Genomic DNA, 19,738 nt, shown 5'->3' on the forward strand with positions numbered 1-19,738 from the left:
TCTGGTCTCCAGCGAAGTCCCGGCTCCACATCAACCTTGTGGAGCTGCAGGCGATCCGGCTTGCACTGAAGGCATTCCTCCCCTCTGTCCGCGGGAGTGTAATGCAGTAGTTCATGGGCAACACCACCGCCATGTGGTACTGCAACAAACAGGGCTGGGTGGGGTCGTGGACCCTATGCCAGGAGGCTCTGTGCCTCTGGCAGTGGCTGGAACATCAGGGCGTGACCCTGGTGGTTCAACACCTAGCAGGTTCTCTGAACGCCAGGGCGGACAAACTCAGCCGTCTGTGCATGATGGATCACGAATGGCTTCTGAACTTGGACGAGGTGCAAGGCCTCTTTCAGCAGTGGGGAGAGCCCGCGCAATGTCATCAGTTCTGCGCGTTGGAATTTTCAAGGCGGCGCTCGCTCAGAGACGCTTTTCATCGCGAGTGGAGCTGGGGTCTGTTGTACGCCTTTCCGCCTATACCACTTCTGCCCAGAGTGCTGAAGAAGATCATGCACGACCGGGCCCAAGTCATCCTTGTGTCTCCGGACTGGGCACGAAGATACTGGTATCCCGAGCTACTCAGCATGTCAGTTAATCCCCCGATTCGTCTGTCTCTTCAGGAGGACCTTCTGTCGCAGTAGCAGTCGACGGTCCTCCACTCAAACCTGTCCAGTCTCCACCTCCATGCTTGGAGATTGGGCGGCGACAGTTGAGGCCATTTGACTTGCCTACTGAAGTTTGTAATGAGATTCTGGCAGCCAGGCGTCCCTCCACAAAGTCGGTATACGCCTGCAGGTGGAACAGATTTGTGGCATGGTGCACAGCAAAGGCTGTGGATCCACTCTCTGCCCCCCTTTCTGAGGTTCGCCTCTTCCTTCTTTCTCTTGCCCAGCAGGGCTCTGCTCTGGGCACTACCAAGAGCTACCTTTCTGCCCTTTCCGCCTTCTTATGGCTACCTGATCAGCCTTCTTTGTTCAAGTCCCCGATTGTACATAGGTTCTTGAAGGGCATCACTCATATGTTCACCCCTGTTCCTTTCGTGATGCCCCAGTGGGACTTGAACTTGGTTCTGACTTACCTGATGTGTGCTCCATTTGAGCCGCTTCATAACTGTCCTCTCCGTCTTCTTACGCTTAAGACTGCTTTCGTGGTTGCCATCACCTCTGCCAGGAGAGTGAGTGAGCTCCAGGCTCTTTCCTCCAAGCCTCCTTTCCTTTGTCTATCCGGACAAGGTTGTATTGCGGACAAGACCCTCTTTCCTACCCAAGGTAGTCACAGCCTTCGACATCGGGCAGTCTTTCACCTTGCCCACCTTCTTTCCGCCTCCGCATCCCTCTAAAGAGGAAGAGCGGCTCCACCACCTGGACCCAAAACGTGCGCTCTCATACTATCTGGATCGCACACGCCAATTCCGGGTGGATGACCAACTCTTTGTTGGTTACGTGGGCGCTAATAAGGGACGGGCGGTGCACAAACTGACCATCTCTCGGTGGGTCGTGTTGTGCATCAAGGCATGCTACTCTTTGGCTAAGAAGGAGCCTCCTGTTGGGCTGAGAACCCATTCCACTCTGGCCACTGCGGCTACTACTGCCCTGGGCCGGGGATTCCCCTTGCAGGACATCTGTTAGGCAGCTACGTGGGGCCTCGCTTCACACTTTCGCAAGACACTATTGCCTGGACAGCCAAGTCCGGAGGGATGGCCTCTTTGGCCGTTCCGTCCTCCAGGACTTTCTGGTGTGATTATTGGTTCGCAGACCCACTACCAGGGCTGGTATTGCTGGGGTATCTATTCTAAGGTAAGGAATCTAATACTAACCTGTTTCTTTCAGATGCACAAGTTACTTACATTCGGTAACGATATATCTGTAAGAAACAGTAGTTAGTATTAGATTCCTTACCGCCCCACCCGTCCTCCCCGTTCTGCAAACCGATATCTAGCGTTAAGGTCCTCCCCTTTCAGGGCCCTAGTTTCATGGCAGCAGTGTTGGTTTTTATCATGGCTCTGCGTTTCTGGCGCGGAAAAGCTGTGTATAAGAACTGATGTCAGCGCGCGAGGACGGCGTCTAAGTAATCTGACGACGTCATCACAGCGCCAATGACGACGGACGCGGAGCCGCAGACGACGCCTACTGACTCGCAAGGGTACTGCTACGCAAAGGTTTCCGGATCCAGTCTGACGCCTGGGGATATTCTAAGGTAAGGAATGTAATACGACCTACTGTTTCTTACAGATATATCGTTACCGAAGGTAAGAAACTTGTGTGTATATATATATATATATTTCCTGAGCCTCTTTGCTATTCAAGCACGCTGTGGCAATAAAGGCGTTTGAAATAATCTCCCCGCGAGTTTGGTAGTGTTTTGACACGCGAGCGCATATACTGTGAATGGAACCATCTGACCACTTGATGGAATTGAGCGTAGCGGTAACCCTGCATGAAACGCTGAGCACCGCCACGCAGCCTCACGAAAGGACAAGAACAAGACGGCGAACTGGGAATTGATTGACATTTTCCTGAGCCTCTTTGCTATTCAAGCATGCTGTGGCAATAAAGGCGTTTGAAATAATCTCCCCGCGAGTTTGGTAGTGTTTTGACACGCGAGCGCACATACCGTGAATGGAACCATCACCATTCTGACCACACCCGCCAGAAGAGTGCAGCAGCGCCTTGATGGAATTGAACGTATTTATTTATTTATTTAACTTATATAGCGCGTTATAACCACCGGGGTCTCTAAGCGCTGTTTTGTCCAGATTACGACGTGAGGTATGGCATTCACTTGATCCCAGTAGAGCGCCTAGGGTCTGCTCCATGCTTGCTTAAAAAGTACAGTTTTTAATTTTTTCCTGAAGGATAGCAAATTGCTTTCCTTCCTAAGCTCTGGGGCCAGTTTGTTCCACAAAGCTGGGAGTGTGTTAGAGAAAGCACGTCCCCCCACCGTGGCTAGTTTGAACCGAGATTGGGACAGGAGGGTAGCGTCCGACGAGCGCAAGGTCCTGCCTGATATGTATGGGAATAGGCGGGATTTCAGATATCTTGGTGCTTTACCATACAGCGCCTTGTGTACGATGCACAGGCCTTTAAATACAACCCTCTGCCGAATCGGAAGCCAGTGTAGCTCCTGCATCAGGGGGGAAGAGTGGGCAGTCCTAGGTTTCTTATAAATCAACCTGGCTGCATCATTCATAACCCCCTGTAGTTTATCCAGCAGCCGCTGGGGTGAACCTATATACAGGGAGTTCCCGTAGTCCAGCCTAGCCAGGATTGTGGCTGAGACCACGTGTCTCAAAGTAGAGAATTAAAGTAATGCAGAGATCTTCCTTAATTGTCGTATCAGGCCTATACAAGTACCTACTACCGTAGTGACTTGCTTTTTCATGGATAGTTTGTCATCCACGTATAGGCCTAGACTTTTGACTGCAGTCGCCGGTTTCGGTGGCACACTCAGCTCCACAGGCCAAAATTTCTCGCTCCAGCGGTTGCCCGAGATGGAAATGGGCAACACTTCCGTCTTATCCGGGTTGATTTTTAAGGAGTTCTCGGACATCCAGTTGACCGTGGCTTTAAGTATGTCTTGCAACCTGCAACGTAGCGGTAACCCTGCATGAAACGCTGAGCACCGCCACGCAGCCTCACGGAAGGAGCCGGCAAGGGCAAGCATCCAGCCTGCTAGAGATACGGATATTCATCCGTCCCCTACTCCACCACCGTGATGTCGCCTGGCAGGCGAGGGGAGACTGTCCAACCGCCTTTGACACCAGGAGGGGCGCCTTGAAAATACAGGACTTCCAGTCCCAACAGGCACTGAGACATTTGGACTGCCCATCTAGGGGCGTGCCATTGCTATATGAAGGGCTGGAACCTGTACTCCCATGATGTGTTCACCTTTCCTCTGAAGAAGAAGGCGGGAGCCTTTGAAACGCGTCAGGAACAAGACAGCGAACTGGGAATTGATTGACATTTTCCTGAGCCTCTTTGCTATTCAAGCACGCTGTGGCAATAAAGGCGTTTGAAATAATCTCCCCGCGAGTTTGGTAGTGTTTTGACACGCGAGCGCACACATATATATATATATATATATATATATATATATATAGATATAGATATAGATATATAGATATATAGATATATAGAGATATATATATGCCACTTATTTTATTTACAAATTTGATTGCTAGAAAATTCGCCTTGCGTTTTCACCTTTGGTCTGGAGACTTTTTCTTACATCATCTGTGGAGACTTTTATTCGCAGCTTTTGAGGTCCGGTACACCTGCACTTGAGGTCAGGCACTACATTGTGTTGTAGAGGTTTCTCTTTGGTTGGACTCTTTCCTCTTCTTATGCTACCTTGTTTTATGGTGGTATTCATGCGCCTTCCTTCATTCCTTGATGGGAATTTGTTTTTCTGTGTACTATACTGCTCCATGTCTCTATAGTATTTTGACCCATTCTTTTCTGTCACTCTTACATATAATTTATCTCTGTATTGTGGGGGCGTAAACATACTCCTATGTTCTTTTCTTTTCCTTGAAGATATAAATATATATCTAGGTCCTATATGTATATATAATGATATTCTACGTCTATATTTTTCCATGCATATGGATATTCAATGGATTTTCCTAGAGATCTTTTTGTCTCCATCTTCTTTTTCTATTGATGGCCGCTTCTATGCGGATAGTAGATGAGGTTGTTTCAACTTCAGACTGTTTCAACTTTGCTAGCATGGTTCCTTCTGTGGCATTAAGAGATTGCTCAGTGGTTTTCTAGAGGTTATGCAATCAACAGGACCTGTTAAACCTCCTAGATTAGTTTTACAATCACTTATGGCCTTGTTAGATCATTTATCGGCATTTTCTTCTTGCCATGGATATTCTCTCCTAACATTGTTGGCTTATTTTGTGTATCCTGTGATTCGGTGCACAGTTGTCACATTGTATGCATGGGTCAGATGTCGTTTGGGTCGAAACTTTGTTGTTTCTCCTTTTGCATTCCTTGGGCAGTAATGTCAGGTTAACCGGTATTCTGCTCCCAAGGTTCTAGGTGTACGATTCTTCTGACCATAGTCCCTATGCAGGACTTACATGGCTGAGCTTGATATCTTCCTCAGCTGCTCTTTCTTTCACGTCTCCTTGTCTTCTGCACCAGGTTTATTTTACTTCTGTATCCTTTGTAGTACCAGTTCACAGTCCCTACTCCAGGGATGGGAAGGCTGTGGCATCTGATTCCATGTAAGGAATCTGTGGCTTGATGTCTTTATCAGATGAACAAGTTACTTACCTTTGGTAATACTGTATCTGGTATAGGCAGGATATAGCCACAGATTTCTTGCGTCCTTCCCATCTTGCCCACACTGCAAACTATTTTCTTTCATTCAAATTGAGCCTGATATCGGATATTCCTCCTGAATACTTGTTGTGTTGCAGGTTCTTACTATTTCATATCTGGATACTGCCCAGTTTTTACGGTTGTACTCTCTTAGGCTATGTGTATCTCATTGGAGGATGATAGAATATTGCTGTTCCTGCTTTCTGCCTTGGGTCTTCTTCGGTCTCTTGCATTTTTTGCCGTTTCTTATTGAAATTTTGAATCAATAGGGATTTGACACTGTTCCAATAGGCAGTTTCTGTTTGTGGCTCCACAATTCGAGCACAGACATTGGTCATGGAAGAAACTGATGTTAGTGTGCCGGTGAGTTAGTTATATGAACTCCACTGATGTCACATCCGAAGGATGACGTCGCTGCAGAGTCACTCGACGCCCTCTGCCGGCATTTAGGCCTTCTGTGGTGGAAAAAGTGTCTTAGGCATGTGAGCTGTAGATCGCATGCTTTGCATACTCCTGCCATCTAGTGTTGGGTCAGGGTGTGTTTTTTTTAAGAAGTCTTTCCAGTCACGAGTAGGTAACTCCTCCTTTTGGTGATAGTGCGCATGGGCATCGACTCCATTGGAAAATAGTTTTTTTCGGCCATCAGGTTCGTAAGTGTATTGCTGCGCTCTGGTTCAAAACTGTTCTTTGTGTTTCCCTCGGTGTGCAATCCACTCTATCCTCGACGATTTTGTTTTCGTATGCGTATCCCACTTCTCTGCGTATCATATCAGTCAACAAAATGTCTATTTCGATTGGAAAACTCGTGGAAGGCCATCGGGCCTTTCCGCGTCAGTCCACCTTGCAGTCGATGGAACGGTCTCCATTCAAATTCTGTCCTCTGTGCCACCCGAATTACCTGCACACCGACTCAGGCGAAATGTGCAACTTGTGCTTATGTCCGGACCACAACAAACAGAGCTGCGATGTGTGCAAATCTTTCATTTCGACGAAAACACTCTGTGATCATCATGCTCAATGTCTTGAAATGCATAGCCAAAACATTGAATCCACGCCAGACATCTTTGGAGAAGTTTCAGAGCAAGAAGATTGACACGCCAAGGGGCCAAAGAAGAACAGGAAGAACCTGTATCGATTTTGGAATCCGACTCTGACATGGAAGAACATGTGCCACAAGGTCAACTTATCGTGAGTACTGAACACCCCTTGCCCCAAATACCTATTCAGCTCAAGCAAAATGCTCCGGTCCCACCTCCGCCCTCAGACAACGGTCAGCCTTCTAAGTTTCCAATGCCCCCGCCTTCCAGGTCGGCACCAAAATACGCATCCAAAGCCTTCCACCTTGGGATCGAGTCGGCCAAAGTTTGTCACCGAGCCAAAAACTGGCTCAAAACTGAACATTCATATGATCCCGGCACCAAAACTTTCGGGTCCGAAACAGAAAGATGCTCCCCTGCAGCAGCAGGACCCCTTCTTCGATGTCCCACCCCCGAAATTGAACCCCAAATAGAAAGAACTCTATATTAAGCCTCAGGGAGGACATCTTTCTACCAAATTGCCTCAGAAACGTAAACCAGAGTCAGAGGACACTTATCCTGTTCCTTTGAAGAGGAAGCATGTTGTTACTAACCCCTCTCCTCCTCCTCCTCCTCCATCACCTCCTTCCCCACAGTCACATCACTTACTAATTACACCAACTAACTCGCCTCAAGAACCTGATGGCGAGGATGATGGAAATGGTGGGGATGATCCTTTACCAGCAGATCCCTGGAAAGACTATAACACTGACTCGCCCACAAATAATGACCCAGGCCTTTACCCTACAAAGCCCTCCCCACCTCACGACAATGTAGGGTACATAGATTTACTATCTAGAGCTGCAGAGTATCATGTCGTATAATTAGGGCTCCCTGTTTTCCGTGTTTACTGTTTTTTACAGATAAATACAGACAGAACACTATTTATTTTTCTGTCTGTATTTATTTTTAAATATGGATAAAAACGGAAATTGGGTTGACTATTGACTGATTCTAAATGCTGTCAATCATGACTACCAGGCCAATAGCTCTGTTGATCAAAAGGTAAGGGGGGGGGGGTAAAAAAAGAAAGGAATTTTAGTAAAGCGCCTAAAACAGCACTAGATATGCACAACCTTGATATTAAAATGTGCATGTTTTCTTATAAGAGCATATTTTATCATCTGAGTGTATTTATCTCCCTGAAACCTGTCCGTTGTTCATTCATGAGTGCATATTTATCGGTCAAATAATTGAAGAAATATACTAGTTTCAGATTCATTTTTTCACAAAACCCAAAATTAATATGGATAAATACAGACTGAAATGTCAAAAAGATAAATACCATAAAACCGGGAGCCCTAGGTATAATAACATAGAGAATCCCTAGAAGAGGACTTTCTATGTGAAACCCTTAGTAGCTCACAAAGGTCCACTCACAGTCTCCCTATGCTCAAAGGCATAATGAGACATGCAGACGATATATTTAAAGACCCTTTTCGTGCTCTCATTCTCACCCCCAGGATAGACAAAAAGTACAAGCCTGCCCCATCAGAGCTAACTTTTATTAAAGGGCAGTTACCACTGGACTCTTTAGTAGTCTCTAATGCCCGTAAATGGGCCAATTCACAAACATCAGGGGACACCCCCCTCCAGACAAAGAGTCCAAACCCATAGACTCCTTCTGTAAAAGGGTAGCCACCCAAGCAGCAAATCACAGGTGTATTGCCAACACACAGTCACTTCTAGGCAAGTATGATAGGGCACACTGGGATGAAATTGAGCAATTGTTTGTTTCTACCAGATGAGCATAAGACTAAAGCTCAAGACCTAGTCCAAGAGGGAAATCTCATCTCAAATTCATCAACTAGGTGTGCTTTAGATGCTGCTGACACAGCAGCTAGAGCCATCAATACTAGTGTATTAAGGAGGCATGCATGGTTAAGGATCTCTGGATTTAAACCTGAAGTCCAGCAATCCATTTTGGATACACCATTCGATAAACAGCATCTCTTTTGACCCGTAGTAGATACCTCCTTTGAAAAGATGAAAAAGGATACAGAAGTAGCTAAAGCTACCTACAGTCTCCTTCTAATTGTGGCTCCTTTTGTCGCTCCTTCTATTGTGGGGAATCCAAGACCATCTCTTCAGGCACTACTGCTGCACCCTACAAGGTTAACAATCAATCCTCCTCCTCGAGAGGCTTCTTTAGAGGAGGGTACAGGGGTGATAATGGCAAGGGTAGAGTTAAAGGTTCCACAACACGTACATCCCCCTCTCCTAACAAACAGTGACTTGCCTACGCTTCCCCGATCACTTAACACCTGTATGAGACGTCTTTTCCAATTCCTCCCCATCTGGCAATCAGTAACTACAGACAAATGGGTGCTAGGAATTGTCTAACTTGGTTATTGCCTGGAGCTTACCAACAATCCTCCAAACATTCCGCCACTTTCTCAGAAAATGTCACCAAAACATTTACATCTACTTAAGCAAGAGGTCCAGTCTCTCCTGTCCAAAGGAACAATAGAACCTGTGCCGTTACAACATCAAGGACCAGGTAAGTACTAGCGAAAGTACTTATGAAACTGCTAGGAATGATGACGTCATGCATTATAATTGTTTCCCACGCAAGACTCCACATGCGTTGCCCCTCAAGAATGCTTCGCAAATCAGTGGAACCAATCGCAGGGTCAGTTGACTGATCTAATGTTGGTAGATGGCCGCACCCATCGCTCTCTGGAGTGGCGGAACCCACAAAATGTATCCAAAGGGCGGCCCTTTCTCAACCCTGTTCCACAGACAGTGCTAACAGCAGACTCATTGCTCACTGGTTGGGTCTCTCCCCTACAGAGTCACACAATCCAAGGATTATGGACTCTAAAGTACAGGAGCCCACATATCAATAACTTGGAGCTACTAGCAGTGTTTCTAGCGCTCAAAGCATTTCAAACTCACCTTCTAGGCAAAACTGTCTGAGTTCGCACAGACAATATGACAGCTATGTACTACATGCAAAAACAGGGGAGGACATACTCTCCAACTGTCATGCCTAGCACAAGCCATTTGGAAATGGTACATACATCACAAAATGTATCTCCTACTAGAACACCTTACAGGAGTAAACAATCAAATTGCAGACCTTCTCAGCAAACAGAGAGAGCAAATCCATGAGTGGGAACTTCATCCCCAAATTGTTCTTCCCTACTTTCAGGAATGGTGATATCCTCATATAGACCTGTTCGCCACAGCTCAAACGCAAAATGTCCTAGCTTCGTCTCCAGGTTCCCGCACCCGCTCTCCAAAGTCAATGCCCGATGGATGAACTGGTCAGGGATATTTGCATACGCTTTTCCGCCTCTCCCACTCATTCCGCTGGTAGTTCTGAAGCTCAGGCAAACATCCCTCACACTGATTTTCAAAGCTCCTACATGGGCACTTCAACCCTGGTCCACCACCCTGCAGGAGCGGTCAGTACTTCCACACCAAAAGCTGCATCTCAACTCCAGTCTCCTCACTCAGAGCCATGGAGAAATCAGATATTCAAAGCACATGGAACTCAGCCTGACGATTTGGTTCCTGAAGTCATAGTTTGGTTATTTACAATTACCACCAGACTGTATGAATATCCTAAAGGAGGCTAGGAGACCTACTACTAGGGCATGTCATGCAGCAAAGTGGACATTTTTTGTTCTATATTGTAACAATATCAATTCCCTGGATGCCTCAGGACAAAACTGTTATCTCTTACACTTACAGCAATCTGGATTCGCTTATACATCCATTCAGTTACATTTCGCAGCAGTAGCTGCATACTTACAAAACAGACAACACATATCTTTATTCAGAGTACCAGCGATTAAAGCCTTTATGGAAGGACTAAAAAGACTAATACTACCAAGAGTTCCACCTGCACCAATGTGGAATTAATGGAACCACCTTTTGAACCCATGCACAAGTGTCAACTACAATTTCTCTCATGGAAGGTTGCTTTTCTTATTGCAATCACTTCCTTGAGGACAGTTGGTAAACGCCAGGCACTAACAACTTCACAAAGACAAGGTGGTTCTTCGAACCAATCGTAATTTCTTCCAAAAGTGTGTTCTGCTTTTCACATCAATCAATCGGTGAGTTACCTGTGATCTTTCCTCAACCTGATTCTATAGCAGAACAAGCTCTATCTGCACACACACTTGATGTTAGAAGAGCTCTGCTATATTATGTAGAAAGAACAAAAGATTTTTGTAAGACAAAGCAGCCCGTTGTTGCTTTTTCTCCACCACACTAAGTCAATCCCACTTCTAAATCGGGTATTGCCAGGTGGATTGTTAAATGTATCCAAACATGTTACACAAAAGCAAAAAGGAAAATGCCAATACCCCCTAGAGCGCATCCCACCCACTAAATGGGGCTAGATGTGTTAGTGAGGCAACAAGCTAATGTAGACGAGGCAGTACTTAAAACACGTTTTCAAACAACCAACAGCTTTAGGTTAGCCACCGCTTTGGGAGAATATTGCTGTATAGTCTGCGCAAAGCATGTGATCTGCAGCTCACATGTCTCGAACAGAAAATGTTACTTAACCAGTAAGCATCTATTCTTGGCATGTAGTGCTGTAGATTCACATGTGCCCACCTGCCTCCCCGGATACCTACACCCGTTGCAGTTATTCCATATCTTATATACATACAGATGGACATCTCTATTCTACCTTTACTAATTCCATTCTCACCTTCTTCGGGAAAACGATCTAACAATGGAGTTGATGCCCATGCAAACTATCACCGAAAGGAGCAGTCACCTACCTTGTGACTGGAAAGACTTCTTCGAAGAAAAACAACTTTCAAACATCCGGACCGAGCACTAGATGGCAGGAGTATACAAAGCATGTGAATCTACAGCTCTACATCCAAGAACATACCAAGAGCAGATTCTTACTGGCTAAGTAATATATATATATATATATATATATATATATATATATATATATATATATATATATATATATATATATACACACACACATACATACACACATATACATACACACACGAAAAAATATTATATTTAATAATGGCTCCGAGATGTGGGGTTTAGCACTTGCAGAATTATAATCAGTGGGCAGCATCTTGTTGAACATCATGAGATCAACAATGCCCAGTCAAGTTCTTGTATTTTAAGGTAATATTATGCTGTTGTTGGAAAATGGAATTCAGTGTAATTATTGCATAGTTTAGTTAAAGAGCAATATTTAAAAGGTTAGTATTCGGTCAAACTATAGGTGTCACAAAAGTATAACATTTTAGAAGTTTGAATTTTCCCAAGATATCAAACCTTAAAAGGTCTTAAAACAAATCTATTTGACTGTGTTAACGTTGGAATTCATAGAATCTGCCATCTGTTTTATTTAAATTATAATGGAGTAAATCTGTTAAATGTATTTTATTTTATTTCTGGTATAATGCTAGGACATTGTTTAATGGTATGTCATGCTATTTTTACCTTGTCCGAAAGATGATAATCTTTTCTTTCTGACTGAGTGTCCTTTCTTTTCAGCTGTCCTAAATAACGTTTCAAGCAGTTCCGGAATACAGAGTGGTCCACCACCAGTAACAACCAACAGCATGCCTATTTTAAATATGCCTGGCCATATTCATGGAAATGCTTTTGTGGAAGGCCATCCAGGATTGCTATCACACCCAGTTGGGCCAAGATTTCCCTTCATGCAGCCTGGTATGCCCCCTCAACGAAACATGCCGCCTCCCACCATCATTGACCCAACAGTCCCTCCACCGCAAGGTCCCTTCCCTCCGGCAGACTTATTAAATCGTACTGAGACTTCATTTGTGACTCCTGTACAGAACATGGATAACAATTCCAATTCTGAGAAAGTGATACCACATGGAAACGAGGGAATTCAACAGGAAGGAGATAGAGATTATCGCTTTCCTCCAGTGGAAAATCGAGAGATTAGTAGACCAGTACATGTGGATACCAGTAGTAATGCTGGAAGAATTCATGTAGATCCACAAGAAGGTTTACAGCGACAAATTGAAGAGTCTGGTGTTCTAGGAAGGTCATTTATGAACATACAAGAGGGTCAGAGGCTGGTTCTTAATGCTCAAGAAGGTTTACTACGGCAAAGAACAGATGAAGCCTTACTTATTCCGAGAATTGATGCACGAGGCAACCTGCCAAGACTAGGTCCAGGTGCCCACGAAAACCTTATAAGGCTTGGAATGGATGTTCGAGAAGGCCTTTTAAGATCAGGAGCAGGAGATGGCTTGCACAGGCAAGTAATAGATGAACGACAAGGCTTACAAAGGCATGGGCCAAATGTGAGGGAGAGCATGCTTGGGCTTCCACTAGATTTGCAAGAAAGGCATCAGAGACCTGAAGAAAGGCATCAGAGACCTGAAGAAAGGCATCAGAGACCTGGAACAGAGTCGCAAGAGAACTTTCAAAGAGCAGATGCCGATTCACGAGAATTCATGCAAAGAATGAAAGCCGGATCACGTGGAGCCCTTCTTAAACAAGGGGCTGATTCACGTGATGGCTTGCAAAGGCCAGGCTTGGGTCCACGTGAGGGTCTACTTGGATCAGGACCGGATGCAGGCCAACTAAGGATAGGACCATTTCCACGAGAAGGTCTTCTAGGGCCAGGTCCAGATATACAAGAAGGTCTTTTACGGTTAAGAACATTTCCTCGCGAAGGTCTTCTTGGAGATCGGCCTGTAGCACGAGATGGTCAAGGAAGGCCAGAACCTGAGATACACGAATCCCATGGAAGACCAGAGCCTGATTCAAATGAACATCATAATTGGCCTGGATCAGATACACGAGATGGTTCTGAGTGGTCCAGATCTGATCTTCGAGAAGGCTGGTTGGGTCCCGAACCCAAGGAAGTCCTTCATTGGCCTGGGCCAGAAGGGCATGATGCCCAAAGACGTCCACCACCAGATATCCATGAAGTTCTTTTAAGGCTAGGTACACATACAAGGGACAGTCCAATAAGACCAACATTGGATATGAGACCGCATTTTGGACGACCACTCCTTGATGCAAGGCAAATGTTTTTAAGGCCACCAATTGATGAAAGAGAACATTTTGGAAGGCCACCCATGGATGTCCGGGAGCCATTTGGAAGGCCGCCCATGGAGGGTAGGGAAAATTTTGGAAGACCACCCATGGAAGGAAGACCCCTTATGGAGGGAAGAGAGCTCTTTGGAAGACCACCCATTGAAGGAAGAGAAATGTTTGTCAGACCCCATTTGGAGGGAAGGGAACCTTTTATGAGACCCCCAATGGAAGGAAGAGAAGGCTTTGGAAGAATGCCTTTGGAGGGAAGGGAACACTTTGAAAGACTGCCATTAGAAATGAGAGAGAATCATGGAAGGCAGTTTTTAGAAGCACTTGGTCGAAGGGAGCCCTTTGGTTTCAACGCAGACAAGCCCTGGGGACATAGGGATTTTGATGAAAGGCAGCACCTTCCATTACCTGCGTTTGGAAGCCCACAAGGCTTTCATGAAGAAAGGGAGAGGTTTCATCTTGGAAACATCAGACCTGATTTTAGAGGTGGTCCTATGTGGAACAGAGGAGTAGATCAAGATGCTCTCAGAGATCATGGTGAGCGCAAAAGTCAACGTGAAAAACAACGGGACAGAGATGATCGAGATGTTGATTTCCGCAAAGAAACTAATAGCAACCGATTTAGAAAGGAGAGGGAGCAGGGCACATGGGTTCCTCCAAAGTCTCACATTTCTGAATATGTTCAAGGCGCCACTGCCACCTCACTTACCACCACTTCCCCCACCCCTACTTCTTCCCCTGAAAAAGCTGAAAATGTGCCTCAAATAAATGGTGAACGTGCAGATATCGGCACTCCCCGACCCCCAGTGGAAGCAAAAAAGGAACCTGAACTTTCTGATGAATTGGTTTCTTCAGATGAGAAAAGCAAAGAGAAGAGCAAAGAGAAGGTTGACATAGAAGCAGACCAAAAATGTCAACCAGTGGTAGAAAGCACAGAGACTAAGGGGACATAATCATCGCTCAGTAGGTAAAAGATACCTTTTGTAAAGTTATCTCTGTCATAGTTGAATGTCTGTTTGACCCTTAGTTAATTTTTCCAGCCAGAATTACGTTTATTTGATGTTTATTTTTGTCTGTAACTTAAATATTTGTGCTATTGACTTTTGTAGACCGTTCTTAGTTTGAACATCTTAGGTAGAGCGTTTTTATTTTCTGCAGAATCACAAACATTATCCCGTTTGTTTTTTAATTCTTGAACAGACTTCCTATGGAAGAAAACAATTTTTAAAAGCTGCTTGTGAATTATATGTGGAAAAGGGAGTATGTTTAACGGAAAACGGGTGTGAATTGTCCATGTTTTAGGCTGCTGGTGGATTTTAAAGCATAGACAAAGCTGTGTTTTTTTTAGGTTCATGCTTATTGGCCAAAAACTAAAATAGCTCTGATGAATTGAGGTGCCCATAACAGTTAATTAAACAAGTCTGATTTTGTACGTTCTGCTGTCATCCGTTATCTACGTGTCAATGATTATTGCTCATGTTGCAGTGAGTGCAAAAATACCTTTCAATGCTGGCTGCGTTCTTTTCCAGATGCTAATAAAATCTATTTGTTTGATGAGTGTTCCAGATATTGTATTATTTAAACCTACCATTTCAGTCTAACTGGGTCAGGCGAGAGCCTGGCCAGTTTGAAGCAAATATTTTTTATAATTTATGCGGAGACTTTGCATTTTATTGGAAAATGAGTTGTATTAGTGTGTACTGTGTCAATATTTGTGCAGACTGGATAGAACTATCATTTTACATGACCACTTTTGTAAAGGCACATTTTAAATCAAACACGTCGATACACTTAGTGTTCTTTTCACTTTCTACAAGTAGCATGCATTAGGAAGGCTGTAAATCTAAAAACAAAAAAGGATCTGTATAGATTGATTGCTATGTTAAGAATTAGATTATTGCTTTACTGACCTTTTTTCTTGTTTGTTTAGAAATATACACACAATCTTATGGTGTAAACGTTCGTGGAATGGAAAACACTACATAATAGAACAGTCTTACGTTTGTTGTATATTCAATGTTTAAGTTTCGTTATAAAGCTTTTTTTATTGGCTAGCTTGTAAAATGAGGCGTTCCGAATTGATGCATGAAAATCTTTCTAGATAAGCACTTGTTTGGGGGTGAAAGCTCATCTAGCGAGTCATCCTTTTCTTGTTTCAGTTTTCAGTATCATTATCCTTTTGTGTTGTTCTTTACTACTATCCTATTTTGAAATACCTTTAAGGTCTTAGTTTCTATTACAAATGACCTCACATGTAAATGCTTCCAGTTTGTATTTAAAAATCATTCACAAAATCTTTTGAAGTGCCATCCTGATCATATTCAGTTTTAATTATTTATGGTATAATGCAAGTAAGGAGGTTTGTCGTGTGCTTCATTTAAAGTAGTACATTTGTACTGATGAGCTAAAGTAGTAAATGTGTATTGATGGTTGCCCAGCATTTATCTCCAAAGCTCGTTCAGTACAGTACAACCTTAACATAGAATGGTTGATTGTACTGTGAGCATGTAGTTTCGAGAATCACGCTGATGAGTAGACTTAAGTTTTGTTACGCTTTTTCAGTGGATTGGAAGGCAGTGTAGCAAACATCAACTACATTTGTGTTGCGTTACGTTAAAAAAAATATATACACTGTATTATTAGTAGTACTAAGGAGAGCTTGTTTCATGCCAGGTATTGGAATACATTGTTTTATAGATTATAAAGACTTGCCATCAGAGAACCTTTCAATACCATGATAAGTCTTTTGTTGCCATGAAATCACTATTCAGATTGCTACTTCTACCTGCAGATTCCTCAACTTGTCAATATCCGAGGCTCCATTCTGGCACCAGTAACTATTCAATAGCTTTCGATGCCGGTAGGGTGCACTGGCTCTCCTTCGTCACCGTCCTTGGTGTCCCTATATGTCACTGGGGCCATAAAGCGCCCTTGTTGGTGTGCTGACATTAGTTCCCTTTTTTCTGCGCCCTCAATGCGATCCCAGAGCACTCAATCTCCTTCTTTGTTGATGTTATCGAAGCTTTTCACTTCAAAGTCGTGACGGCAGGTGTAGTTTTAAAATTATATGGCCAAACAGTCATGTTTTATACCACGTAGAGACTGTAACGAGCAGTTATCTATCATACTCTCTCAAAAAAATCTGCCTTTAGTATTTTAGAACCGATCATGACATCAAGGCCTGTAACCCATTTCGAAAGATGCATCCTACAGCTAGAAATAAATGGGAAGCCAAAATGCTCTAGGCAAGAGCAAAAAATAAATGTTGTGGTCGCCGAAAATTCAGACCACGGCCGAGGTCGCTTGAGTCCCCACTGTCTTTAAGATGAGAAGCATAACCAGAGAAGGCGGCATGAATCATGTTGACACTCTTTGAAAAATGTCACCAAGACCCCCGATGTGACCTAGTCAGCAGCGTCAGACCAGGAACTGATGGAAGAAGTTACGGAGGATCCTGCACCTCCATTTGACCGAGCACCAATCCTGTAGACACTGGTCCATTGATGTTCTTAAATCCCATGTTTGACATCTGTAGATCCATGGTCCCCTTTGGAGCTCCAACAGGCGCATGGGTCTAGTGGCTTTTATGTCTGGATCCTTGCCAACACAATACCCTTCGGTATCCTTTCTTCATTCCTTCCCTTCAGTTATGTGGCCTCTTATTCCTGCACCACTTCACTCCAGCTGTCTGGCTCGATGCCAAGACCAAAGTTTCCTCCACTGACAATTCTATCCTTTATGCCCTCTGAGCTGGACCCCATCGCCTCCCCGCGGTGCAGACGACACCTTCCGCACCGCAGACAATGCCAGGGGAGCAACACTTGTCACCTGCTCCTGACTCACCAGTGTCACGTCTGTCACGCGTAGAGTCTCTGCCTCTGAATTTCACACGCCACCTCCTGTGACAAGAGGTTTAGCAGCATATGGAATAGGGAAGATTTTTTGGTGACTCCAACCCTCAGAAGTACCTCAGTCCTGAGATGATGGAGACGAACGAACTACGACCTATCAGGATTTTGCAGGCCTTAAAGATGCCATTGGTCTTGACACCTCCTTGGAACTGGAACTATACTGTCTGGCTGGACCTCCACCCGAGGTTAAGTCCTCTCACTTGGCAAAATTGAAGGTAGCAGAGATTTTAGACCTCCAACTTCCTTCCACTGAGATTAAGGCTGGCATCTTCACTGAGGTATTCCATACAGCAACACACTCCATGGAGCCTTAGCTTCTGGGAGAATGTCAAGCAGCGGTCAAACAGGTCATACAATCAAGCCTGGACACAGACTATGCAGTCATGTATCTGCAAAACTCTGGATTCTCCCAGGATGTTAAGACAATTTTGTTGGAATTCCCCCTTGTGATGGTTCCTGCCTCGTCAGGGGGAAAGCTAATTCAGCCATGGAAAGATTTAAAAACAGGAAAGCCACTTCCAGATCTCCTGGTTCAGACAAGAGACTATAAACAGTTTCAAACGTTTTGAGCTTTCAAGAGAGGTTTTTCGTTTTACAGTCGGTGGTAGCAACAGGTGAACACTCTCTATAAGCAGTATAGGTGTTGGGCAAAAGGGAAGAGCAATTCATCTTCCGTCCCCTCCTCCTCTTGCACCAGTGCAGGGAAGCAGCCTTAGTTTCCCTTTGTCCAAACCTGTGCTGCCCTCTGAAGTATGTGCATCCTCCTCTCCACAAACATGGAGGGCCATTACTTCAGACCTCTGGTTCTTGAAGATTGTGGAAAGGGGGTAGGCCCTATTCCTCCAACACAACCATTAACCCTTTCCTCCCAAACGTGAGGCACTCACACCAAGACCTAAAAAAGGAAGTACAAACTTTGCTCAGGAGGGTGCAGGGGAGTTGGTTCTAGCGAAAGAACGGGGTCAGGGGTGCCCACCTGGTGCCCTGTGATCGGTGGGAAGGGAAAGTCTACCCGCAGATTCTCACACTGACCCACCCACCTCCCTGTTGCAAGTACCCGTTGCATATCCATGTATCCCACATGTCCTGATAAGGTCCCTACATAAATCAAATTACTGCACCTGTCTTCATGATGTTACTTCCATCCAAATGCCTCAAAGGTGCATAAACAAATCTATGGAAGCTGATGTTAGCACGCCAACGGGGTGCTTTATGGCTCCTTTGACATTATTGGAACATTACGTAGGGCACCGTAGTCCAGCCAGCTGCCCTACTGGCTACTGAAGAGTTTCTGAATCCAAACTGGCGTCGAAGATATTCAAGAGGTGAGGGATCTGCAGGAAGAGTATCCACCATAAAGACCATTACTGAATATAGCTGATCACGGCACGTGTAGCTGTAGATACACATGTTCTGCATACTCTTCTGCCATCTTGTGTAGGGTTCTGACATGTGCAACTTGTTGGTCATTGAATAAGACTTTATCACGGATATAGTGACTCCTCCTATGACTGGTAATGCTCATGGGAATCTGCTCCATTGTTAGATTGCTTTCCTTCCGCCGTCAGTTTGGTCGTGTATCGCCTCTGCTCTGCTTGCGTTTCATTCTTCCCTTCGTACCCCGGGACTGACCACCACTAAGTCTGCAACCTTTGTCACTGAAGCAGGACAAGACTACCTGCTCCACATGCCTCTCGTTTCAGTCAAAGAAGACCTAGAGATACCGACACAATCAACACCTCGCTCGACGCACCATGGAGTGCTGACAGCAGGACGAAACCCATAATATCTTAATGGACCGGAGCACCAAGGACGAGGTGGGCCTGGGCCTTAAACTCCATTGCCTCTCCAGTTCATTTCCGTTCTGCACCCAGCTACCACTCTGAATCGGAAACCGGGGAAAAGCATGCTGAACAGGTGCTGCAACATGGCAAGACGTCAACCGTGATTATGCCTTCCTCCTTACTCGCTCAACCCATACACCATTCTCGTGCTGAAGACCGCCCCGCCAGGGGCTGGACATTGAGCCCAAAGCCAAACAGGCTTCTGGTCCGCCACTGCCTGCAGGCCATTGCCTGCATCGACACACCCTTGGAACAACAGCTCCTTCAACTCCAGATCTGAAAATCCTTTTAACAGACCACTTCAGCTCCAACGCATTGCTAAGTGCAAGCCACTTCAGCGTCCACGAGCCAAGACTCCCATGGCTCAAGTCGGATGCCCAAAGTCCCTGTTTGCCGGGTCCAAGGAACTGGAGCAGCCAGTGGGAAAGAATCATCTCAATCAGTGAGTCCTTTCCATCATTAGGGAGGGTTACTGTTCAAAACTCACTACAAACCTACCAAACATACTTACAAACACATCCTCTTCCCTGAATGCCAGCTCCTCCTTCAGGAAGAGCTAC

The 19,738-nt window shown here is 45.0% G+C and overlaps 1 protein-coding gene across 1 annotated transcript in view; it reads left to right on the forward strand.

Annotated features, from left to right (window-relative positions):
• SCAF8 (SR-related CTD associated factor 8) overlaps positions 1–14,977 on the forward strand; it is a 948,526-nt gene extending 933,549 nt beyond the window's left edge. The window contains exon 21 of the mRNA XM_086927396.1: positions 11,891–14,977. Coding sequence (XP_086783522.1) covers positions 11,891–14,376 — 2,486 coding nt within the window. The 3' untranslated portion in view covers positions 14,377–14,977. The remainder of the gene's footprint in view (positions 1–11,890) is intronic.
• The last annotated feature ends 4,761 nt before the right edge of the window (positions 14,978–19,738 follow it).

Source organism: Lissotriton vulgaris, chromosome 6 (assembly GCF_964263255.1).
Source record: "Lissotriton vulgaris chromosome 6, aLisVul1.2, whole genome shotgun sequence".
In the NCBI taxonomy this organism is placed as follows: Eukaryota; Metazoa; Chordata; class Amphibia; order Caudata; family Salamandridae; genus Lissotriton; species Lissotriton vulgaris.